Raw genomic sequence first — 27,255 nt, forward strand, 5'->3', positions numbered from 1 at the left:
CATCCAGAAAGCCAATGTAAGTTTAGTCCTTTGCAGGAATGGCTGTGAAGCATTTGTGGACATGTGAAAAGGAGGACACATTAGTTGAGTTGTGGAAAGCATTCTCTGAGAAATGTCAAGATAGGATCTTCAAAGAAGAAAGACTGAGCAACATTGACCAGCAGGTACAAGGCCATGGTGGCATTACATATTTGTAATTTTAAAAGATTAGCATAGCATTTGGATTCACTCAAAATTTCAGCAAAAGCAATGTCTACTTCCTCCTCTGAATCCATTCTTTACAGGGTCAAATTGCGCATGTACTGTAAAGCCTCGCCAGCTGATCTTGAGACACAATCACACAAAAGTGTTCAAAACACCTCCAGCAGTTTGTGAGCCCCACAAATCCAACAGTGTATGTCAATTCTGAAAAGCTGGCAGTACAGATGAGCTGTTAACTGTGAGATGGCACAAAATCTGTCACAGTTGTAACACAGAAGAAAAATCAAACAATGACACCCGAAGAAACAACTATAATGTGCAGACGGCCTTAAATCAGCTTATATTCACAATCCTGTTCCAGGAGGAGAAGTTGAATTAGGCCCCTGTGAAAGTAAAGCTCCACCTGACAAGATTTTCTCTCAGTCATCAGTGTGCTTCCATTCATGTGACTTAAATAAAAAAAACAGGATAGCTTTTTTGGTTTATAAGTTAGTTTAGAAAGGCTGTCATCTGTTGTGGGAAACTACAAGAACCAGGAGTAAGTTCACTTAAACTCTCAGCCTAACCACCATACCAGATCAACAGATGTTTAGTCACTCCTTTCAAAAGGGGTATAAGAGATATATAGGCCAGCATATCAGTCATTTTTTTCAATGGACTGACTTCTTCAAAAGGTAATGTTGGGTGAATCCCGAACCAGAAGTTCAACATTCTAGAAAGAAGCAGGTTCAAGAAGGGATCAAGGATTTCTTTATTGTAGGCCAGTGAAGGATCTGAACCTCCTTAATCCATTATAGGGCATAATAGTAGTGTACCAGTGAAAGTGCAACATACAGGTAGATGGTCTGAAATACATGGGGCCTGAAGAGAGAATTAGCCACTAGTGTCCAGCTGTTTTCATCATATTGTGCAATTAGGAACCTGTGTTTATCGAATGTACTAGACCTTTTTTCCCTCTTTCTTTGTGCTTCTAGTTGCCTTTGTTAATCGGATATTGCAGCCATCCTTTGGATGTTGCACAACATTATTCCCAGGCACAGACGCCGGACATTTTGCCATTTTATATAATAAAGGCTTTGCCCTCTGCTCGCTTTGCTTGCCAACCATGCTGCCTGCGCTACGTGCCAGCAACTTTGCATCTCTGTCGCTCGCATATGTGGATTTCACTTTCACCAAACAACAAAACTTTTAATTCTCACGGATAGGCCTCTTCATTGGGAAGAAACACTACTTTTCCCTGATGGCAACACAAATTAGATGATCTACAAATCTCCGATTTAAAGTTTAAAGCCAAACAATAACTACATACTTCTGTCATATCACCTATGTCCATATATTCAATCTCTTTTCGCTTTTACCTTTTCATCAATATCGCACTGAATTTTGATTCCGTGTTTGGAATTATATCGTGACAACGCAACGTATAACTGCCCGTGAGTGAATATCGTTTCTTTCACTGTACAAGAAATGTGGCTGACAATAGCATTCACACAAATGAGAAATAATTGAACCGTGTGCGTGGTTATGAGGGCAGGACTTTTTCAAATCTCTTTGCATACGCTCTTGTCACGCGGGGCTTGAAATTTTCTCTCACAGGATTTCACTTTCACCAAACAACAGATCTTTACTTCTCACAGATACGCCTCTTCTTTGGGAAGAAACTCTACTTTTCCTTGATGGCAACACGAATTAGACAATCTACATGTCTCCGACTTAAAGTTTAATTCCGAACAATATATTCGATCTCCTGTGGTGGGTTGGCACCCTGCCCGGGATTGGTTCCTGCCTTGTGTCCTGTGTTGGCTGGGATTGGCTCCAGCAGACCCCCATGACCCTGTGTTCGGATTCAGCGGGTTGGATAATGGATGAATGGATATTCGATCTCTTTTCGCTGTTCCGCTATTTCACCAAGTAATAATTTCCGTTTGTTTGAGTTAATGCAATCTTTACTATCCTTTTTTTGAGACTTTCGAATTTTCGTACTTCCATTATCTCTAACCTCTGCATGTGTTCCGCGCTAACGTTTTGAATTCTTTACGACATTCTACTTTGTCATCTACTCTTTGTCTTTTATTTCCGGCCCCCAGGCCTGGTTAAATCTCTTGGCACAAAGTCTCGTCTCGTGGGACGTGAAAGTGTCTTTCTGAGAAAATCACGTCTCATTTCCTTCCAAGATTCTTTTTTATAGCAGAGAGACATAGATTATGTTCTCAACTGGGACCCTAGAAGAGGGATTCTGGAGGTGGAGATGGATTTTCAGTTAGGGGTAAGCAAAAAAAAGCTGGGTCACACCCAGGGACTTTCCACAATGAGCAAGTTTTTAGTGCTGCCACACTGTTGTGGATTTAAATCCCACGTACCTAGATGTTGTCCATGGGGAGTTTGAATGTTCACCTCACTTCTTAATAGGTTTTCATCTAGTTACTTCTGTTTTCCTCTCACATCCCCAAAGACATGCTGGATAGGTTTAATGGAAACTAAAGTAGTCCCAGGGCATGTACGAGTGTGCCTGAGTTGGCCCTGTGATGAACTGACACGTGTACAGGGCTGTTTCCTGCTGTTATGAAACTCGAGAGTTTCCAAGCATAAAGTCCCCAAATATTCCAAAAGTGCCCATTAGAGGGGGATATTATTGTCACGCCCTGGCTAGTAATAAGGGCAAACACAGGATTTTTTTTTTTTTTTTCACAAAATGTTCTGAACAAAAAAGCAAGCTCCATGGATCACAAAAGGCAGAAAATGGGTTGCCCGAAACAAATGGAAATCTAAGTGAGCAAAGTCCAATACAGGAACCAGAAAGCACAATGAAAAACACAACATGAAGACATAAAATCCAATATATGACAAAGCATAGTAGAATCACTTGTATCCAAGCACATTCGCAAGGGACTGTGGGTAGCCCTGCCTTTATAAGGCTGAGGGCAGTCCCTTGTGTTGATGGACACATAGCGCAGCCTCTTGTGGAATCACCCACAAAACATAAGTAATGTAACCAAGGCATGTATACATTGACAATATCAAATACAAAGAAAAAAGCCAATAAACAGAAATTAATACAAACAAAAAATCAAAAATGAACAAAGAAGACAATAAACAAGGATTTGATCCCAACCTAGGGGAGCAAACTTGACTGAAATAAAACACTTGCCATGTGCCTATAATGCTAAGAAAGGTATCAGCTCTAAACAATCCTAAATTAGATTAATCAGATTTGTGCTTGAGATGAGTAGTAGGAAGGGTCATACCCCATAACTGTAGCCATCATCAAATGCCCTTGGCTTTTAAAGTCATGCAAAGAAGCCTGGGACAGAGGTTCAGAGCTCCTACTTGTCATTTAGGTAGGCAAGATCTCATGAACAGATCCCATCACTTGGCAAGAAATAAAATAAGTTGTGCTAGATGGATGTGGACACTAGAGGGTGGACCACAGGAGCTAGAGGGCAGAATTGACTGAAGAGCTGCGCTTCTGCGGCATCTTGGTTTAGTGATAGAGATTTCAAGTTCAAGTCCACCCTCTCCGCTCTGCTGCTTTCACACCATATGAATAACATGTTATGATGTTTGGAAAATATGCAAACAATGATTTGTGTAAACTCACAAGCACAAATGGTAAATAGTAATGTAGGTTAGCAAGAATAAATGCATCAGAGAGCAACTAGAAAAGATACAAGGACACCTGTAAAACTAGCTAGAAACACGAGACAAACCAAGTATTCACAGGTTCAAGTGCCATTAGTAGTGGCAACTTGATGGATCTGATTGCAAGGTCAGATAAACAAAGCACCCTGAAACTCTACTTGCGTGTGCAAATCAACATGCAACTAAAGTGCAGAAATGTCAAACGAATTACTGATTTGTTTTATACCAAATTAATCTGTTTAGTTTTCACTCCTTTATAATTCAGTTATATTTCAGTTTCACATGAAAAGCCAGAAATTCAAGAACAATTGTCTTCACACCTAGGGGTTTAAGCTAATACTTTTGACTTTTTATATATCAATTCGGAGTGATTCACTTTTATGTATTTTAGTTTAAGAGCAATATCTGTTCATTTACGTTTAGAGCATTAGTTTAAATGGAACATTTGGAAAGTAGTTTTTTTTAAGTGCCTGGCGACATCTGGTGGCAAGAGATGGTAACAACAGCCTACAAGACTTTTCAATTGTTAATGCCACGAAAACAGTACTTAGATGACTTTTATAACAACTCGTATAAATATTATACGTTTCAATTTACAGATATTTTTTTACAGTTGAAGCACTCACTTCTTCGGGGTCATGCAACAAATCACAGGTAGAAAATGAACCAGAAACATTAGGGCGTTGAGTCCAGTACCACTACACCATGTGAGTCAACAATAAAAAAAGAAACACATTGAGGCCCACAATCATTCAAGTGTCTACCATTCTCAGAGATACCAGCCTTATCAGTCTCCTTTCAGAGCTCACTAGTTTATTTTCAAATGCAATGTTTTGAGTCTCGGCCCATTTCAGAAGTACCTTGACTGAAAGCTGGATGAGGCGCACTCACACATAGAGGTCCGATCAACCCCATTTGAACAGATGGGCCAATGAAAATGTTGTGTCATTTGCCCTGAGGTCTATAACAGCCATACCACCTGCACTTCACAACAGCTAATCCACCTGAAGCTAAGCATGTTTGGGCCCAGCCAGTACTTGCATGTGACGCCATCTAGGAAAAGCTTAGGTTGCTATTGTCAGAGGTATTGGTCAGGCCAGCAGGGAGTGCCTACTCTGTGGTTTCTGTGTGGGTACAAATACCTCAGGGCAGTGACAGGGACATTGAATTGTAAAAATTGGTGTTGTCCTTTGGATGAGATATAAAGCCAAAGTCCTGATTCTCTGTGATTATAAAAGATCTATGGATATCTTTCAAAAACAGAATGGTGTGTTCCAATGTCCTAGCTTAATTATCCACCACAGCCTTGTCCATTTTGGCCCCAATCATCCCCTGACTGTAACTGACTAACTAGTTGTCTCTCACCTCTTCACCACCTGATGTGTGGTGAGCATACTGGTGCAAAAATGGCTTCTATCACGTCATTCAAGTGGATGCTACACATTGGTGGTGGTTGAAGTGGTTCTTCACTGGCTATGTACAGCACAGAGATTACAAATGCAAATAATTCATCTTGTTAGTTGTCAAAATTGGGATACAATTAAAGAGAAAATCCAGAGAAAAATGGTGACTCAATAGGAAAACAGCAAAAGATTTTAAAACTTAAAAACTGGACTTCTTTCGCTCTGTTGATGTTTCTCTATATCTACAGCAGTCTTTGGAGGTCTTTCATAGAAATGATCTACCATATTTTAACATTACTTCAGTTACTTTTCCTCCCCCACACTATGCGACTCTTCAGTTCCACACTGGGGGGGGGGGGGGGGGGGGGTAAACGTTAACATTATTCAAAGTTATTGTCTGTTTTTACCTGCATTTTTATTACTCTTTAATTTAATATTGTTTTTTATCAATATGCTGCTGCTGAAGTATGTGAATTTCCCCTTGGGATTAATAAAGTTATCTATCTATCTATCTATCTATCTATCTATCTATCTATCTATCTATCTATCTATCTATCTATCTATCTATCTATCTATACTGTTTGGAACCTGTTATGGATCTAGATAAATAAAGCATTCTCTCTGGAACCTTCATGTGGATGGATCTTTTGGGGAAAAAAATGGTTTCCCTAAGTCATCACTCTGAAGAGCCACTATGGCACCTTTATTTTTAAGAGTGTAGGGAATTCCCAGGTGTATCCAGCCCACCTGGGAGCTTTAATCTTTTCAGGGTGTCCTGAATCCATGCCCCAAGCAGACTGCACCCAGTATGTTTTCCAGAGAAGACGCCTAAGGAGCATCTTAGCTATATGACCAAATTATATCTACTGACATTCTAAGTCCAAAGCAAGAATGGTTCTACTTGGACTGTTCAGCTCCACATCTTATTACAGAGAATTAGCCCTACAGCCCTGCACAGGAACCTAATTTTAGCCATTTGACCTTATGTGCTGCATCACCATCATTGTCTGGTACCTCCTCTGCTGCACCAGTTTACTGGTCAATCCTAAAATCTCTTCTGTGTTCACTCCTATAAAAGACCCTGTGGCACTTAAGCTTGTCTACATAGTCATCAACACAGTACTTAGTTTTGGCACAAATAACCTTGCATGGTGTTAAGGGGGGATCACGGACATAGACAGACAAATCACGTGACTCTGGGAGATGATCAGGAACACTAGAAGAGTGAAGATGACATCAGAAACAAAACAAACAGCTGTAGCTAGTTTCAATAATTAACTTTACTAGGTGATTTCCATGGCCATAAGAATGGGACAGTGATTCTTCTGCAAGTACGGTGGTGGATCATTCAGTGTTAAATAAGCGCACCCATTATTGGTGCATGTGTCTTGGTCCTTCCTTCTCTGTGTTCCTTACAGTATTATCCTTGGTGTTGTTGTGAAATGTAATATTTATATGCAGCTTAGCACAGTATCTTGTCTTATTATGTTTTCCCTATTTTTATTTTTCTGCTACTCCTAATACTTTAAATATTATTATCTGATGAAACTGTAGTGTTAGTATCAGTAAACTATGAAATATCATCATCATTTCTAAGGAAACTACGAAACACCTTCATGAGTGCCATTTTGCAGCTTGGGGTTTAGTAAAATCATGACATCTCAAACATGAACTCATACTCATTGCAGGGAGTAACTGAGTTTAGGATGCATCAAAACTACTTGTCCTGTCCTGCACTGCGGTAGGACAAATTGTTATCCTAGTCAGACTTTTAATTCCTAGGAGTAATACTGAGATGTTTGATAAATACGGGCACTGGTGTCAATTTCAGCTTGAGAACAGAAAGGCCACTGCTGGTCAAGAACGTTCTTATGGTCTCTGCCCTGCAGTTTTGTAACTCAGAAAGACAAAAATAAATTTGGCAAGAGAAATGTATGCTCATATTTTCACCTTTTCTGGAGGACTTGAAAGGATTTCATTCAAAGTAATGTGCCAGAACAGCTACAGCTAGCTCTAAGGTCTTTATTAATATTTAGCTGTTAGCTTACACACACTTGTATTCTTCTGTTAATTCAGACTAATTTTTCACTCTTAGCTCAAATCTTTTAAGGCAGTGTATATATTGTATATAGGGAATATATTTTATAACACATCATTTTATAAGCAATACTTCATTTCTCTTTAAGATTTATAGATTGTTTATTTGAATTACTATATGCCCCAACAATCTGTAGACAGGAGGCTTGTATGAAGGTAAGTAAAGCACATTTTAAGAGCACATCATGCAGTTTATTGATAAACACAAGGACTATAGAAATAGGATAACTGCTTGTATATCGATGTAAAATACATAATCCAAGACATACGGGACTGACATACTCCATGCAGAATAAGCTGTTCCAAGTTTATTTAGAGGTAATGTGGATTTTTACAATATTTTTCATTTACTGTTTCTCTTTTGGAACATTAATGTGATGTCACAGTCAGCTCATCCCTTCTTGGTCTAGTAGTTAATAGTAGCACTGACATCTGTACACAGTATAGGCACTCAACCCAAGATGCACACTTATGAAAACTTGCGCTTTTATTTCTTATTCTCCAATTCAGCACACATCACCTTACACAGTTCTTAAATCACCAACAATAACTCAGTCTTTTTCTTCTCTATTTTTTCTGTCTCTCTTCTTCTGCCTCTACTCCTTCCTTCGCAAGCTCTGTCCTCCAAGACCGGACTCCGGCTCCCAAAATGGAGTGATGCGGCCCCTTTTACATTGTCCCCGATGTGCTCCAGGTGCTCTTTGATGACCTTCCTGCCACACTTTCTGGTGTGGTCTAAGTACTGCATTCCATGGCTCCGGAATTGTCCAAACGCCCTCTCATGTCCCGGGTGAGGTATTGCCTCTCTCCTGGTCTTGTCATCCTCCAGGCGTCCCAGCTGGGGCTCTACCACAATGTATATATATATCTTGATTTTATTTGATAGAAAACAAAAATCAGCTTACCACAATAGTCATAATATCTTGTATCTCAACAACTTCAAGTGAAAATAAACTCCTAGTAGTTTGACTGTCAGGCAAAAAATATGATGGCCAATGCCCTGGCATCTACTAAACAGGGACAGACCATGCCGCTAAGGGAGGATAGTAATTTCAGGCTTCTCTTGTATATTTAGCACCATACATCTAATATACAGCCATTAGTTAGAGAGGGTACTTACATTACACTGAGTGTGTTTCATGCACACAAAACTGGGATAAGGCAAGTAACCCGTTTAAAGTAGAAACCTTGTGACCTAAAAACCTCATTTTACATGCACAAGTACACTTTCTGGAGGTCTAATTTGGCAAATTTGAAATTTAATTGCACAAAAAAGAGTTAAAGCTCATCATTGGCCACCAAGAATTTGAAAACAAGCATGAAGGGAGCCTGCAATCACTTTGTGTTTTATACATATATATTTATTTATATATATACATATATATTTATATATTTAGTCCTTCATGTGTTCTGAAGTACATAACATTCATACGTTTTACATCCTCGAACTGAGCCACCTATAATTTGGGCTATGAACACCAGTCACTACACCATCCGATCACACTGTTTCAACACTGCTCTCAATAGTAAATTGCTGGATGAAACTCGATTGAGCCAACAAAGGAGCTGTGTATCTGTGCGTGTGGTCTGTGTCTCATACCCAATGCTGCTGGGACAATAATAACGCAAGTATTTTTTTTTACTTCAATGTGTAAGTGTTGACTTGGGTTACTCGTTACCTTAAAAAGTAATCATACAACGTAACACACGTTACTCTTAACGCATTACCCCCAACACTGCTATCATTTGTGCTGCTGAGTTCAGCTCATTAACATAAATTCACCAATTTCTGAAATATTGAACTTGATTATTTCAACCAGGAGAAAAAATGATGGGATCGCCCGTGCATTTGCCTCAGGAAATGTATCTTGTGGACGCATCCACCGTCTGTAACCCGTGCCTGCTGGATGAATATGCGAAGCAAAGAGGTACACGAGCGAACTGAGAGCAATGGACATGCGCAGACTAAGACATCCAGTGTAAAAGGTTTACATGGCCTCATAACCAGGGAGTTTACATAGAATTTTGGGAAATGTGTTTCTGTAAATAACCGTGTTATTAAAGTACATGTAAACACTCTAATTTTTATATCTCTCTCGTTATACATGTACGTTTGGATAAACTATTAACTTTCCGTCAAATGAAACCACTGAGAAAAAAAGAAATAAGTACTTGTGAGCTCAAGAAGGAAGTAGTTAACTTTTGATCCGTGTTTTCCAAACATGTTAATTTTAGCCAGACTGGACGCACTTTACCCAAGAAAATAAATGTATTTTTATTTACTGCAATATAGGACTGATGACGTAATACACAAAGGAATGCTAACTTCACAGAGCGCGTCCATTGCTGCGTAGCCTGCACGTTTACCTGTACGCGAACGCTCTGCAAGTGCATATTATTGGGCTCGCAGATCGGGTAGCGACAGGCTCAGCTGCCTCTTGGCAGGCTTCCCGGAAGATGACTCCGCTGTGCTGTGCTCGATTCGTCGTGCCTGAGAAGCTCGGCGCTCTGTCTTCGGCGTTTGACCTGACATGGCGGCGTAGTTTGAAGAGGTGGACTGTTTTGGCATGTCCGTGCTTCGCCTCAGTGCCCTGACTCGCAGGATCCCCGAGTCTGTGTGGTGGGGTCACTCGGGCTTGCGGACAGGTAAGTGCGATAAGCAGCAACACCGGCGGTGGGACAGCAGGTGCAGGTACACAGGCACCCTTGACTGCTACGAATGGCACGTTTTTGTTATACCTGCACGCAGACCCAGTAGATTCTAATTCAGTGTTTACAGGGACCGAGACCGGAGGGTGAAGAGGAGCGACGTAGACTTTTGACCGGCATCTCTGTGTTTATTGTCACTTACAGAAGTACCTGGGCTCCGTTTTCGTAGACTTTATTCTGCAGCCATCCTCAGGACCGAAAGAGAGAAGAGAAAACTCGTGGAACAGGCCCAGCTGGTGGACGGTAAGCTAGCATTTAACATTTCGGAAACAAAGGGAGACAAAATTCGTCAGGTGTGGCTTTACTTGTAGCTGAAATTTGACCGAATTATCGAAAGTCATGCTTATCTAACTCGGTATAGTGTGCCAGGACCTACAGTAGTGAGTAAACCTAAGGAGATTTATGGATGTGGTGAGAGAGGACGTGCACTTGGTGGGTGTAACAGAGCAAGATGTAGAGGACAGAAGGATATGGAAAAAGATGATCCGCTGTGGCAGCCCCTAACGGGAGCAGCCGAAGGAAGAAGTGAACGAGGTACTGTCCTGTTGTCAATAGCGGTCTTGCGACTTGTACATGTAAATTGTGTTGCCATAGCCACCCCGTGAACTAGCCCTGGCTACAGCAGTAGTAAAATATTTCAAAGTATTCTGATGAAAAATCATTACCGAATTTTAATGTGAATTCCTGTACACAACCTGCAAAAGAATACCACATTTTTGCACTGCAAAAACTACGTTGTTAATTACATTGCAAAGGATATGCAAATGGTGCATTTCATTTTGGCAAAGTTTTATTGTGTCATAATTAAATACAAACCAACCAGATGATTTACAACATTTACTTCTATAGCACATTTTCATACAAATGATGTAGCTCCAAGGGCTTTACCAGATGCAGAAAGAAAAATATAAAAATAAGATTAGGCAATACTAAGTAACAAAGAATAAAGTAAGGTCCAATGTCCAGAAAGACAGGAAAAATGAAACAAGTAAAACTCCAGAGGGCTGGAGGAAAAAAAAAAACAAAATCGCAGGGGGTTCGAAGCCATGAAGACCAACTAGCCCCCCCTAGACTAGATAAATTTAGTTAGGTGCCACAGTGAGTGGCAGCCTTTCCAGCAGCTCCGTGTAGGACTTTATCTTCTTAATTTTTCTACCTTATTCTCTATCTCTCTGTTAACTCCTACCACTTTCTTTTATGTGGACTCGTTTCCTGGACACTTTTCACTACTTGGACATGGCTTTTTACACGTTGAGACTCATCCATTCAGGTAGTCAACTTCTAGCGCTGAGAACAAATGCCCGCACTGGTGTGGTTCCCTATTTACCTGATGAGGTAAGAAGGCCGTATCATGGCAGCAGAGACGCCGCTAAGCTAAAGACTAAGGGGCTAGCGAGGAAGTGGCGATACAAGCCTTCGGTCCCTTCTGTGATCCTGGGAAATGTGAACTCACTACCAAATAAGATCAATGGACTGGCTGCGCTGGTGAAAAATGTCAGGACTTACAGAGAATGCAGTTTGTTGTGTTTTTGTGAAACATGGCTAACAACTAACATCTCAGATGCTGACGTGGAGCTACCCGGGTTTAGCACAGTTAGAGCGGACAGAGACGCAAATACCTGCGGAAAGGAGGAGGACTCGCTCTCTGTGAATACAAGGTGGTGCAACTCTGGACATGTAAACGTCAAAATATCCACTTGCTGCAGGGACATCAAACTGTTGGCAGCAAGTCTGCGTCCCTATTACTTGCCCAGAGAGTTTGGACACGTTATTGTGTACATCCCTCCTCGTGCAGACGTGGAGATAGTGGGTGACATCATCCATTCTACTGTTGCTAAACTGCAAGCACAGCACCCCGTGGCGCTTGTGCTAATCTGTGGAGATTTTAACCATGTGATGCTGGACAAAACATTACCTGCCTTCTCCCAGTATGTGGATTGTAACACATGGGGAAATAGGACCATTGATCTACTGTATGCAAACTTTAAAGACGCATACAGCGCCACCCCGCTGCCTGCCCTTGAGAAAGCAGATCATAACCTGGTTCTGCTTCAGCCTCACTACAAACTAAGAGTGAGAGAGCTACCTACAACCGCACGCTCATTCAGGAAGTGGTCCCCTGAGGCAGAGCAGGCTCTGAGAGACTGCTTTGGAACTATGGACTGGGATGTCCTGCAGGGATCATATAGTGAGAACATTGAGGAGGTTGTTGACTGCACTACTGACTACATCAACTTCTGTATGGACATTGTAGTTCCAGTAAGAACAGTACGCTGCTATGCTAACAACAAGCCATGGATTACAAGTAACATCAAGGACCTTTTGAACCAGAAGAAAAGGGCTTTTAAAGGTGAAGATCAGCATGAGCTCAAGTGTGTGCAGAAGGAACTCCGAGTCCAGCTCAGGGCGGCGAAAGAGTAGTACTGGAGAAAGCTGGAGCAGAAGTTGCAGAATAACAGCATGAAGGAAGTGTGGGATGGGATGAAGATCATCACTGGCTGCAGCTCGAAGCAGGGTGCCTCCTCCATCGAGAGAGATATGGAGAGAGCAAACCAGATGAACAACTTCTTTAACAGGTTTGACCACCCTAACCCACTCTTACCTCTGAGTACTGCACCCTCCACCCATCCTTCTGCTGATACCAGCACTAGAGAGAGTTTCCCCTCGCCCACAATTACAGCAGCAAGTAAGCAGAGAGCTGAGGAGACTTTGTGCCAGCAAAGCAGTGGGTCCAGATGGAGTATCGCTATGACTGCTGAAGGCCTGTGCATTGGAGCTGCAGAGTCCTCTACAACGCATCTTCAACCTGAGCCTGGAACAGGGGAGAGTCCTGAGTCTTTGGAAAACATCTTGCATCACCCCAGTCCCAAAGGTATCACGTCCTAGTGAGCTGAATGACTTCCGGCCCGTCGCCCTGATGTCACATGTGATGAAGACCATGGAGCGGCGGCTGCTGCTTCACCACCTGAGGCCACAGGTCCACCACGCCCTGGATCTTCTGCAGTTCGCATACCAGGAGAAGGTGGGAGCGGAGGATGCCATCATCTACATGCTACACCGATCCCTCTTCCACTTGGAAAGAGGCAGTGGTGCAGTAAGAATTATGTTTCTGGACTTCTCTAGCGCCTTCAACACCATCCAACCTCTGCTCCTTAGGGACAAGCTGACAGAGATGGGAGTAGATTCATACCTGGTGGCATGGATCATGGACTATCTTACAGACAGACCTCAGTATGTGCGTCTCAGGAACTGCAGGTCTGACATTGTGGTCATCAGCACAAGAGCGCCGCAGGGGACTGTACTTTCTCCGGTCCTGTTCAGCCTATATACATCGGACTTCCAATACAACTTGGAGTCCTGCCACGTGCAAAAGTTTGCTGACGACACTGCTATCGTGGGCTGCATCAGGAGTGGGCAGGAGGAGGAGTATAGGAACCTAATCAAGGACTTTGTTAAATGGTGTGACTCAAACCACCTACAACTGAACACCAGCAAAACCAAGGAGCTGGTGGTGGATTTTAGGAGGCCCAGGCCCCTCCTGGACCCCATGATCATCAGAGGTGACTGTGTGCAGATGGTGCAGACCTATAAATACCTGGGAGTGCAGCTGGATGATAAATTGGACTGGACTGCCAATACTGATTCTCTGTGCAAGAGAGGACAGAGCCGACTATACTTCCTTAGAAGGCTGGTGTCCTTCAACATCTGCAATAAGATGTTCTATCAAACTGTTGTGGCGAGCTCCCTCTTCTACGTGGTGGTGTGCTGGGGAGGCAGCATAAAGAAGAGGGACGCCTCACGGCTGGACAAACTGGTGAGGAAGGCAGGCTCCATTTTAGGCGTGGAGCTGGACAGGTAAAAATAATAAAAAAAATGAGTAAACGTTTTCAGTGACACCTAAAACGTACTTCTCAAAGTTCCAACTAGTCACGCCACATTGACAAAACTTACTCTTGCTGCCAGAACACAGAAATGTTTAGAAGTGGAACGCCTCTTGGTCCAGCTGTTGACGCCTCTTGCCTCACCTTTTAAACATTTGATTACATTCAGTTTTTGCATAATTAGCATGTGGTCTTGAATCGAAGTGCAATACAGCTGCTAAGCAAACTGCAAAATATTTGCTTTGTTTTTAGTTTCAATGTACAATCTATGGAAATGAATGAAAATGTAATGAACTTTTGTACTTCATTTTAAAACTGTTACAAAAGTTGAATGTCATAGTGAAGATCACCCAATCATTTGGTTGATATGTTTTTAATTGTGACACAATAAGGCTGTGCCAAAATGAGCAGTGCTACATGCATATGCATTGTATTGCATTGCTATGTAGTTAACATGATGAATTACATTTCACTTTGGCACAAACGTCTTCCATGCATTTTGCTGTTCAAAACAAGTTAAATGTGGAAGGTATTGCAGCCTTTTTCCTTTCCATTCCCTGTACTTTTTGCTAAATTGAATGAGAAGTGTTGTTGAACTCCTGAGCCGCATTGAAGAGCTGTGCCTCTGTAGAAGGAATGCAGCAATCTTTTACAGTTAAATGTAAATTCTTAAGGACCTTAAATACACAAGCTGGTTCAGTAGTTTTAGATCAGAATCACAATAAAGAGACGTGTGTTCTTTAGAAGGAAAAATAGTATGTGTTAATGTAGGCACAGTTTTTGCATTTTGCTTGTGTTTCCAATCTTGACGTGGATCACCTTTAGCGATTCAACGTTTTTTCTCTCTCCCTCCCTGGGTTTGGAGGGAGAATTAGCTGCATTTGCAATCACACAAGGGCTAGTTCCTTACCTTTGACCAGTCCTGACAGTATAGTGACCAGTTGTCTGCATCCCTGTCCAAAATCAGTGCAATCTTGTTTTCTTCTTCCCAAAATCTATGACCAGCTCATTAGTTTTGTGATATGAAGGGAGAGACTGCTGACCGGCATCATAGTGTTAAATGGAAAACCTCTTCTCTGTAAGCCATTTTATCATTATTGGTGATCAGGCCTTGGATTGTACTGTTATTTGCAAATTTTATGATAGAACTGGAGCCGCGTTTGGCTACACAATTCCAGATTTGTCTGTTTTCTTGTAAGTAACAAATATAAAGTTACATGCATACAGAATTTTAGTATGGGACTCAATGACCACCTGAAACCACAAATAGTCAGGAATGGATACTAGTAAGGTTGAAGTGCTCAAGAATTATTATCAGTAACTGGTATATTAAAGATTTTCTCACTGCCAAATGTAAGCATTTGTAGTGCTGAATACATCTTATTTATACTTTCATAATAAAGACGTCAAGTATAACATATAAAATAATAAACAAAAACATAGATTCCACCTGCACATAAACATTTTTCAAAGTAAAAAAAAAAAAACTGTTTAAATTCTGATTTTTGGTTAAAATTTTCCCGTGGGTGTCTTTGTTTTAATACTTCGATATAAAAGGAAATTTAGTGATGGTGTCAAACGAATATTGAGTTAAGTTCTGATTCTATGTTCTATCAAAAGTTGATTTTTAGTATGATGTTTGTATGTGTGTATCTGTGGACACCTATGTTCAGGGATAACCTCCAATAAGAAAAGAACTTTTTCAAACAAATTGCATTATGTGTGTGTGTGATCACAGGCTGTACTCCTATTGAGTTTGGTCCAGTACTTATCTCTATATTCATCAAAAATGTTTTGACCTGTGTCCTACAATAACTGCCATAGAAATTATTTTAAGTTAAACAGGGATTTCCGATCTACTCTGTTTAGTGATGGTATTATGCCTATTGGTACCCGTGCACGTACACTCACATGCTCAAATAAATGTATAAGTGAAGATAGGTGACAGCTTGTTTTCATTACCAGAGCACATGCTAGATGGTGAAAAGAAAGAAGCGCAAATACAAACCCTGACAGCCCATAATAGACCTGTAAAGTTTGCTGTTCACTATAATAGCATTAAAGCAACCCTGTAACAAACTGTCTTATCTGTGCAGCTTGTTTACTTCTTGTGATCCAGTATGTTCAGTTCTAAATTAAATATTATTAAAGTTGTTTTACTTGATTCAATTTCCTGTTCGTTTCACTATACATTGATTTGTGTACATAATTAACTACTTTTTCTATACCTTTTTTTTTTTTTTTTTGTGCCTAGTTTACGGAAACATTTGTAAAAGCGTATATAAATATTACCCACACTTTATTTAAGTTCTACTTTATCAATCCCATTTTCTATATCAACAAAGAGCAGTTCTTATGGCGAATCTGTCTTTTGTATACCCAACCCTTCTATTGGGTGGCATGCTAGTGTAGTGATTGGTACTTCTGACACAAAGATCCACTCACCTGGGTCTGAATCCCGCACCTGATTGATGTATTAATACATTTTAAATATTCTTCTTGTATCTGCAATGTATGTCTCAAATAAGTTCTCAATTCTAATTTTGCTATATGCATGAGTGGTCCCTGTAATGGGCTTGCTCCCACTCAGGAGTTGGTTACTGCCTTGTCCCTGATGCTGCCAATGTAGACTAGCTCACTGTGTCCCATAAGCAGGTTAAATGGGTTTTAAAAGGTTAGGTTTTCCTTCCATTATCTTTCTGGTAATCCTGCTGACAGAATAGTTTAATTCCATGTAATGTATCTTTGGAGCATTTATTAATGTCTTCAATTAGAAAGGGGTGTGTGGCGCTTCCGATATCTATGCAAAAGGATGAAGATCCAAGTCTTTAGAGTCCTGGTGCTTCCTGCCTTGCTATATGGTTGTGAGACATGGACACTATCCAGTGACCTGAGATGAAGACTGGACACCTTTGATGTTGTCTCTCTCCGGAAAATCCTTGGGTACCGTTGGTTTGACTTTGTGTCGAATGAGCGATTTCTCATGCACATTACCTGCATTGTGAAGGAGCTTCAGTTACAGCACTACGGCCATGTGGCGCGATTACCCGAGGGTGATCTGGCTCATAGGATCCTCATTATTGGGGACCCCAGTAGCTGGATCAGGCCAAGGGGTCGCCCACGTAACACCTGGCTGCTGCTGATAGAGGGTCATTTCCGGAGGGTGGGACTGGACCGTGTGTCTGCCTGTGCCAACCGGGGTCGCGAGCCGTTTCATCATGTGGTGGGTGCGGCAACACACTGTACTAGTGCATGCTCCCCAACTTGACTTGACTTGAGTTCTAAAGAAATATTCATGTTTATTTTCTCACAGTTAATAATATTTGTTTAAAAGTTTACACTTGTTTCATAAATATTGCCTTTTAGAACATTCACCTCTGTGTATGACTGTACGTCTTCTGATTTCATGTTAATTTTTATAAATGAGGATCAGTGCCCATCTGTGCATTCATTATTTTCACCTGTTTGTAGGGCGACTTTATGTTAGTGTTGCCCCAGTCAGTCTAAAACATTGGGTTGTGTGAAGAAAACTGGAGCACCTAAAAGCATCCCAATGCAGACATGGGACAAGCGTACAAATAAAACACACCCGGATTGGGCCACAGGTCAACCAAAGTCTTCTGGACTGGTGAGGTTTCATTGCAAATAATACAAATGTCATGCTGCCTTAAGAAATGTATGCACACTGAAATTGCAATGTACCATTAAGTAAGATAAAATCTCTGAAAACAAAGACAAAATACTATAGCAAATAAAAATAAATGCTAAAGTAGTAAAGAACTAAATAAGTAGTTTCAAAGCACTTCATTTTCCTTTTTAGATGCTGTTTAGATTTGTGCTCACAATTTTCTCATCTCATTAATCATCAGGTGCAGATCTTGATGTGAAAAGGACATTGAATGTATAGTATGTTATTCAGTCTTCTTTTAATTAATTTGACCGCTGAAATTTTATCTTAATAAAGGCATCTTTTTATTATATTATTTGAATTTTACACACTAAATTGACATGAAACCATCCATTTTTAAGATTATTTGATTCAGAAATTGCATGAGACTGGGTGTTGGGGTAACCATTCTTAAGGGGAGCATGGTCTGACATCTTTCACTAATACATTGCCAGTTTAACACGATGCACACTTCTTTTGGAAGTGGGAGGAAAACGTGGGCCCAGTGGAAGAATTAGGCAGACATTGGTAGAACAGGTGACATTCACACAGGTAGTCCCCAGGCTGGAATTTGAACCCAGGACATTTGATGAATCGGGCATCTCATCCAGAATGGTGTTGGAGTCTATGGTTCAGTTCTCTACCGATTCCTGTATAATAATGAAAAATCTCACAACCTTCTGGTGTTCACACTGTATATGAATTGTATGCTGAAAGACACTTTGATAAGCTAAAATAAAGAACACCAACTTGTAGTTCTGTCCACTTCATATCAGTGCTTACACATCGTACCACAGATTAGGCTTTAGAATGAGGCATTCTCCTTAAATGTTAAGATTGGTTCCATTAAGAATTCAGGCTTTCCAAAGAGTGAGGTAACTGTGGTTAAAAATGGCCAGGCTTCTTCTGCCAAGGTACACATCTACCAGGTCAATGCTGAACAAGGTAAGCTGTCTTAAAAGGGATTGCAGTATGAACACTTGCACACAAATAGAGCATCTCCTCCCTTATTCTAGGCATTGACTTTTTTTTTTTTTTTGTAACACAATGCAACGTGTTCTAGTGTTTACAAATAAGGTGCTTCTGTTTCGAGGTCAGGGTGCCAAGTGAAGGTTTACCAGTCTGTCTTATTAGCATTCTTAATTCATTCATTCGCAGGTAACATCATAAAATGTACCGCATTTCACCGTAAATTGCATATTGTTCATGGTTATTTAAATCAAGTAGTATTTCAAGAAGGACTCCTAAAAAGGAGCATGGCGTCAGATTATTTTTTCTCCGAGTGGTAGATGTTGAATATGCAAACCAGAAACTGACCAACAGAGAGTTGGAGAAACTGTTTGTCAGGAGCCTTAAATTTTTAAACAAAGCCTTTAATTCGTTTGTGAGAGTGAGTCTTTGTTTCAACAACAAGTACTACAACCCAAAACTAAAACTGACGATGTTCTCCTACAGCAATATTCACAGAAGGCATCCATGACACCGAGCATTGGATAAAGTCATCATATTATTAAAGATCTGAGGTCATGACAAAGGTAACCAGTGGTAGTTTCCTAACATTTTCTGAAGACTGGTCAGCTGTTGGCTGTAAATTGTCCGATTGTTTAAAAGTGTCTGTCTGTGCCTTTATAAAGTCATCTATGGACAGTAACTTTTGGTTATTTCCCAACTGGGTTAATGTGTGACTGCCGTAAGAAGTACAAAGGTGTTTTGTAGTGTAAACTGTGCTTGATAAGACAGTCTAAGCACATACCATACACATAGCAGCTACTGTGTGTGCACACAGGTTTCATTTCAGAAAACAATATCCATCCATCTTCATCTTACTTGTATTTCGCATTCAGGGAAGCAGAGTGCCAGAGTTGACTGCTCCTTGTATGATTTCATTCTGTGAGCCATCACATTAACTGACACCTGCAATATGTAATTCTTTTTTTTTTTTTTTTTTTTTAAATACAGTTCTTGAAGCCCGGATCCAACAGCTTCGCACAGATGATTTCCTGGACAGAAAGAACTCTGAAGTACATGTTGTGAATGTTTCACGTGTAATCAGTAAAATCCGCCCTCCCTGGAATTCTCATATGCCTCCCAGGGAAAGGCCACCACATTCAGAGGTCCAACAGTTGAGCCAAGCCCAGGCACATGGTAGTCGCTGGATAGAGAAGCTAAAGCAAGAGACGTGGAAGAGGAGTAAGCGACAGCAACACCTTCAGCAGAAGTTTAAAGACAACACTTCTAAAGGAGAAAAAAGTGCAATACAGAAAGGCAAAATTGGCACAATTAACACAGCAGTGTCAGAAAATGATGATTCGGTTTCCAATGCTGCTTGCCAGCTTGATCTGGGTGAAGACCTAGTTATTAACATCTATGTGGAAAACCTTCTGAGAGAGGTAGAGGAACAGGGAACTAGTTGGGACTCATTAATATCTTCTGAGAATGTGGTGGAAGATCAGGAGGGCATCAGGCAAGGGAGTGTTCATCTGAACATCCGTGCCTACCTGGAAGCTTGCCTTTTCAATGATGACCTCGATCAAGGTCAAAAGTGTCTACACTACTTCCATCGCAAAGTGTCCCGTCGCAAACACCTCACCATCGACCTGTATAATGTTATGATGCGTGCCTGGGCCAAAAAGGTGAGTGCTAGAGCTGTCACTGATTGTTCTGTTGTTTGAAGGATCTGTGACTAGGCCTCAGAACAAAAGTGCAGCCATCTGTTTGCATGAGTTGTGAAGAGAATTGCATTATTATTATACATTTTTATAAATATCATATATAATATGCATTTATTATATAGAGAATTGCTAAGCTTCCTTTCTGAATACAGTTTAGAGTACAAGTCAAGGAAAGTTATGCTTAAGCTTTATAGTGAACTTGTGATGACACATCTGGAATACTGTGTGCAAGTTTTTTCTGCATTTTACAAAACAAAACATATAAACGCTAGAGAGAGCCCAAAGAAGAGCAGCTTGGTTGAGTGCAGGACTATGAGATATTTGCCATGAGGAAAGAGTGACTGAAACTGAGCTGTTACCATTTAAACAGACAGAAAGAGAAGTTAATTGATGAAGTGTGCAAAATTTTAAAGTGGAATTGGAAGCTGGATTGTAGCTGTCATTTTAAAGGATGTTATTTAACAAGAATACAGGGTACATTTTGCACAAACTTTACAAAGGTTTTCTTCATGCAGAGAACCAAAAACGTATGAAATAAATGACCAAGTACAGTACACTACTGTGGTAAAGTGTAGTTATTTGGGAGCCATTAAAACTGAACTAAGTGTTCTTTTGGGGAAATTAGATTGACATTGTTTGCTGGGCTGAAACGTTTGTCTTAAGGTGAACACATTTATTTAATCTAAATATTTTAACTGGAAAAAGTAATAATTTTACAAGTAACACATTGGTAATGTGACAGTAAAATGAGATAAAGTGATTTGGCACAGCATCATGGGACTGAAAGTACAGAACTACCAAATTTTTAAAATGGTACATTACCCAGCATTATGCAAAATTCAGTCCAGGTAATGGCTACTTACTGGCCTCTAATGCTCAGACCCCCATCTCATCAAAATTATTCAAAGCAATGTGTATATTCTCAAAATTTCCAGGGAAGCATGACCTTCTCGTTATAATAAGCTTGAGAGGGACGCGTTGTCCCAGAAGCCGCAGGCTGCAGAGAGTTCTGCAAATCTAGCACTACGAGAAGCACTTCATTATGTGACCATTGGCCTGTGTGCATGACCAAGGTGAGCCTCAGACAAACCCTGGCAGAACTATGTGATAGTGTGGCAGTTGGGCTTCCTCTGGCCCCGGGAAAATGGAGTGTGGTGTAGCCACGTAGGACGAATGTGCCTACTCCTCCTGGATGAGTCGCCTGGGACCTGAGGGAGGGGGATTATCCATTATTTTCTTGGGTATCATTTTGGTACCGGTACTTAGGTATACTCAACTACACTCCTGAAGCAATTAAAACACACTTTTTACTCCAAAGTACAAATAAAACCGAAAAGTGTATAGGACGGCACTTCATAAGTAAATAGGCAATAGGTTTGAAAAGGGTGACTCAAAGATTGTTTTGGTTTTTTTTCCCCCAATATATTTTTTGTTAGGTCTTAAATGCACAGTATTTTTTCCTTGATTTCCTGTAAAGGAAATTAAGTGATAATCAAAAGTAACCCAGCCCTCAAAGTTTGGGCAGAGTGGTGGCTCTGAGGCTAGGGATCTGCACTGGCAATCAGAAGGTTGCAGGTTTGAATCCATAAGATGCCAAGGCCCTTAACCTGAAATTGCTAATCGCTTTGAGTAGTGAGAAAAGCGCTATATAAATGCAAAGAATTCAAAGTTGGAAAGAAAACTTGTAGTGTTTGCAATGGAGAATCAACTAACTGGATCATGACTCATCAGAGCAACGTGCCACTATATTGTCTCGCTCACATTCATATGGAGTACTGAATAGTATGAAGTAATGCATGGAATTTTATAGTGACAGCAGTGTGCACATTATTTTAGATGGAAAAATCAAAAGAAATGTAGGATGAAATGCCGACTTACAGTAAAAAGCATTTCTATTTCCAAGCTGAGTATTTTATATCTTTGATGTATTTTAATTTGCTGCCTTGAGCAAGGCCCTTAACCTGCAATTGCTCCGTCCTGGGTAATCCAGCCCAGGTCCTCCAACTTGCAGGGAAAACCTAGGAGTTAATGGTGGGTTTGGCACTCCAGCCACTGTTTTAAAAAAAAAAAAAAAAAAAAAAAAACCCTCACCCCCTTCCCAGTGGTGCTGAGGTGTCACCCGTTGCATGGCTGTGCTTGGATTTTCAATCACGAGTTCATCAGCGCATGCTCCCAGCCTCCTCCTCCTCTTTGTGCTGATAATGCTCATATTACAAAGCAATTGTCAACATACAGTGCATCCGGAAAGTATTCACAGCGCATCACTTTTTCCACATTTTGTTATGTTACAGCCTTATTCCAAAATGGATTAAATTCATATTTTTCCTCAGAATTCTCCACACAACACCTCATAATGACAACGTGAAAAAAGTTTACTTGAGATTTTTGCAAATTTACTAAAAATAAAAAAAATTGAGAAAGCACATGTACATAAGTATTCACAGCCTTTGCCATGAAGCTCAAAATTGAGCTCAGGTGCATCCTGTTTCCCCTGATCATCCTTGAGATGTTTCTGCAGCTTAATTGGAGTCCACCTGTGGTAAATTCAGTTGACTGGACGTGATTTGGAAAGGCACACACCTGTCTATATAAGGTCCCACAGTTGACAGTTCGTGTCAGAGTACAAACCAAGCATGAAGTCAAAGGAATTGTCTGTAGACCTCCGAGACAGGATTGTCTCGAGGCACAAATCTGGGGAAGGTTACAGAAAAATTTCTGCTGCTTTGAAGGTCCCAATGAGCACAGTGGCCTCCATCATCCGTAAGTGGAAGAAGTTCAAAACCACCAGGACTCTTCCTAGAGCTGGCCAACCATCTAAACTGAGCAATCGGGGGAGAAGGGCCTTAGTCAGGGAGGTGACCAAGAACCCGATGGTCACTCTCGGAGCTCCAGAGGTCCTCTGTGGAGAGAGGAGAACCTTCCAGAAGGACAACCATCTCTGCAGCAATCCACCAGTCAGGCCTGTATGGTAGAGTGGCCAGACAGAAGCCACTTCTTAGTAAAAGGCACATGGCAGCCCACCTGGAGTTTGCCAAAAGGCACCTGAAGGACTCTCAGACCATGAGAAAGAGACAAAGATTGAACTCTTTGATGTGAATGCCAGGCATCACGTTTGGAGGAAACCTGGCACCGCTCATCACCAGGCCAATACCATCCCTACAGTGAAGCATGATGGTGGCAGCATCATGCTGTGGGGAAGTTTTTCAGTGGCAGGAACTGGGAGACGAGTCAGGATAAAGGGAAAGATGACTGCAGCAATGTACAGAGACATCCTGGATGAAAACCTGCTCCAGAGCGCTCTTGACCTCAGACTGGGGCGATGGTTCATCTTTCAGCAGGACAACGACCCTAAGCACACAGCCAAGATATCAAAGGAGTGGCTTCAGGACAACTCTGTGAATGTCCTTGAGTGGCCCAGCCAGAGCCCAGACTTGAATCCGATTGAACATCTCTGGAGAGATCTTAAAATGGCTGTGCCCAGACACTTCCCATCCAACCTGATGGAGCTTGAGAGGTGATGCAAAGAGGGATGGGCGAAACTGGCCAAGGATAGGTGTGCCAAGCTTGTGGCATCATATTCAAAAAGACTTGAGGCTGTAATTGCTGCCAAAGGTGCATCGACAAAGTATTGAGCAAAGGCTGTGAATACTTACAGTATGTACATGGGATTTCTCAATTTTTTTATTTTTAATAAAATTGCAAAAACCTTAAGTAAACTTTTTTCACATTGTCATTATGGGGTGTTGTGTGGAGAATTCTAAGGAAAAAAATGAATTTAATCCATTTTGGAATAAGGCTGTAACATAACAAAATGTGGAAAAAGTGATGCGCTGTATGCAGCACGAAGCCAGTGCCCATTTTGCTGCTACTGTGACAGCTCCTTTAATGTGTGGTCTGTTACTGTATTAACACTGTACAGTGTAAAGTTTTGCTGTCTGTAAGGTGCCGAGCTTACAGACATCTAGGTAGGCAGTGTGGCAGTGTACCACAATGGTAAACCTAAAGATGAGCAGCACAGGGCTTCCCATCTACCTTAAATACCATGTCTTGACCCTCTATCTAATCTCACTAACTTGTTTTTTGACAGAAAAAAAAGCCTTTTCTTCATTTTCGCTTGTTAGTCACTGAGTGAAGTCGAGCTCACCTCTGTACCTCCGTGCTTCTACCAGTTTTTCTCTATAGATAGAAATAGCTTTGACTTGTAAAATTGTGGATGACTGTAGAGATCCATACATTTTTGAACCTGTTTACACAGAGGAACTTGGTAGCATTTAGCACATGGCAGGAACAAAGAGTGGATGGTATGCAAGTTCATTGCAGGAATGTCACGATTAAAGAGATTTCAATTTGTGCTGTCTGTAACCCCACCTCCTCCCCCCTGTTTTTGTTGGCTTCATGTTAAAATTGAATCTGGTTCACTTCTCAGGGTGCACTGAAACCGGTTGGCAAGCTTTTTATTCTGGTGGAAGAGGCAGGCCACAAGCCCAACCTTCAATCGTATGCAGCAGCACTGGAGTGCATAGGCCGCAGTCCTGGTTGCTCAGAGAGAATGGTCCGCAGGTAAGGAGAGTGTATTCGAGAATGGTGACTTCTAATTGTAAGTCTTGGGTGGTCATGTACTTGTATCTTGCACTTTTGTGTAAATCTGTATAATATTCATATACATTCTCCTTCACTGAACTCTGCTGATGCTGAGAAACACTCTTTAGTGTCTTTATACGTTTAAATTAAGAAAAACCTGTTAGTGTATTTGTTTTCCTAAACTGCAGATGCTTTGTAGTTCATTCTTCTCAATGTGTAGTTGTGCCAGTGCATAGTCCTCCTCAATCCAGATGAGTGCAGTACACAAGATTTACCACAAGGTGTCCTTTTTTTTTTTTTTTTTTTTCATTTCCCTGCTTTGTCCACACTGCAGTATAATAGCACACACTACTAAGCAGGCTTGTCAGCTGTACCAGTGAGGCACAAGGGCAAAGCTGGCGTAAATCAGTAGGAAGGGCACAACTGCTTTTCCTGCTCATAGACTTATTCTGAGGCAGCAAATAAGACTTCTATTTAAGGAGAAGGTGCAAAATGACTTGCATGTTTTTTTCTGCCTATTTCTTGCCAATGCGTAGGAGCCGTCTCCCACGTTTATAATTTAAACTGGGTGGCTACCCCATTTGTTACTGACTGAGCATTTATTTACACTGTCCTTTGAATGTCTTTCATATGTTCCAGGACTAGAACTATTTTGTACTCCCCCATAAAAATGATTTGCTTTGATTTCCATGCCTAGTTAGGAAGAAGGAAAAAAGGATTTGCTTAGCCTTCAGAATGTATTAGGATTTCAGTGCTTCCTCCCTCAATGACCACAAATGCCCAGCTCTTAGCGCACTGTATGTCATCATTTTCTGTTATCCCTCATGCCTTTGGTCCCGTTCCTACCCCTATTTTGATCAGCTAAGTAGTCGGAAGAAAAGCTTTCCTTATAGATGCTCATGCTGATTGAAGATGGAAAGTTCACCTGATAAATTACCCAAATGTTCATCTTCTATGTCCTAGGGAGAAAGAGACATTTCCTCTGCAGTTTCTCTCATGTGGTCTAAAGAACAAGGTCATCGAGTCTAGAGATCCACGGTATTGATTCTGGCTAAAATTAGCCTTCAGATAGAGCAGGGCTGAAACACTGAGATGCCTTTTAAACACAAAGTTCGTCGGCTCATTAATGGCTATCATTTTATTCACTTAAATCCTTCAGATCAAAGTAGCTTTTCAAATCGTTTGTGAGCCTCTATTCTGTAGCAGTGCAGGTCAAGTGGGTCAGCTAAGAAGACTTTTTACATAGCACCTTCAGAACGGTCTGGGAACTGACTGGCTTTGATGCTCCACTTGTCTCTTACAGAACAGCAATCTTAACAGTTATACGGCTTTCTGAAAAATGACGTGCTTTGCTTGGACCATACTGGCATATTTCCCTGATTAACATGTCTCTTATTTTTTATTTTTGCGATCCTTAATATTTTTGTGTTTTTTAGTTAACAATGTCATCATTAGTAAATTCATAGATAAACGGAACAAACTGTTTTATAAGGTCTTTTTATATAGTGAAAAAGCAGCTTTATGTTGCAGTAGTCTTCAGATTGTAGTACATCTAGATCTATCACAAGTATGCCCTCCACTAAATGTCATAGTACTCAATCCCTGCATTGCATTTTTCTGACGACCACACAGAGGCTTCAGCTCACTGGCATGTACCATCCTGGTATAGTCCTTCTCAGCTTGGGAATGCAGGGCTCTACAGAGAGTGCTGAGCTTGGGTTGGAATTACTGGTAGGGATGTCACAATACCAGAATTTTTGTATTTAATACCAATACCAGTGAAATGTTATGATACTCAATACCACAGCAAAAATAGTTCACCCATTAGTTGCAACTTTTGTGAATCAACCGGCTTATTGCCCCATCCTGACATTGGCTCGGTCTGTGTTCAGCTCAGCACTGCTCTTTCGGGCATGCAGTCTCCAGTGGCACCGCTAGGAGGAATGGACCTCACAGTTGATGTTCACAGTTGATGGCCAACACCCACGAGAATGGCCAAAGCATAGATGGCAGGACATAATTAGAGCAGACTTGAAGATCGCTCCACTAGACCCGAGCGATGCACTTGATCACGCAATATGGCATACTGCGATCCAAAAACCAGATGCTAAGATGAAGAAGGAGACTATGACAAAACCAGAAATCTCTTTCAATGGTTTTTTATTAAAGTACCTCTGCTTATTGAAGTGAACAATATTTTGCCTTTTTCTTTAATACAGTGTCAAATATATAAATACTAGCCTGGTAACATCAACTTTAAAATACTACTGTATCCATCAAGTAGTCACCCAACCATCATTTAAGTAAGCTAGTATTGGCATTCATAAATATCAAAATATAATGCAATGCTTGAATTTTAATGTGTGGCAGGTGAGAAGGTGGGGACCCCCATCAGTGTAACAACA

The 27,255-nt window shown here is 41.0% G+C and overlaps 1 protein-coding gene across 1 annotated transcript in view; it reads left to right on the forward strand.

Annotated features, from left to right (window-relative positions):
- The first annotated feature begins 9,787 nt into the window (after positions 1-9,787).
- The window catches only part of polrmt (polymerase (RNA) mitochondrial (DNA directed)), a 40,888-nt gene continuing 23,420 nt past the window's right edge, over positions 9,788-27,255 (forward strand). Inside the window, exons 1-4 of the mRNA XM_028816225.2 lie at positions 9,788-9,986; positions 10,194-10,292; positions 19,557-20,230; positions 24,696-24,829. Of these exons, the coding sequence (XP_028672058.1) occupies positions 9,908-9,986; positions 10,194-10,292; positions 19,557-20,230; positions 24,696-24,829 (986 nt within the window). The 5' untranslated portion in view covers positions 9,788-9,907. The remainder of the gene's footprint in view (positions 9,987-10,193; positions 10,293-19,556; positions 20,231-24,695; positions 24,830-27,255) is intronic.

Source organism: Erpetoichthys calabaricus, chromosome 12 (genome assembly GCF_900747795.2).
Source record: "Erpetoichthys calabaricus chromosome 12, fErpCal1.3, whole genome shotgun sequence".
Classification (NCBI taxonomy): domain Eukaryota; kingdom Metazoa; phylum Chordata; class Cladistia; order Polypteriformes; family Polypteridae; genus Erpetoichthys; species Erpetoichthys calabaricus.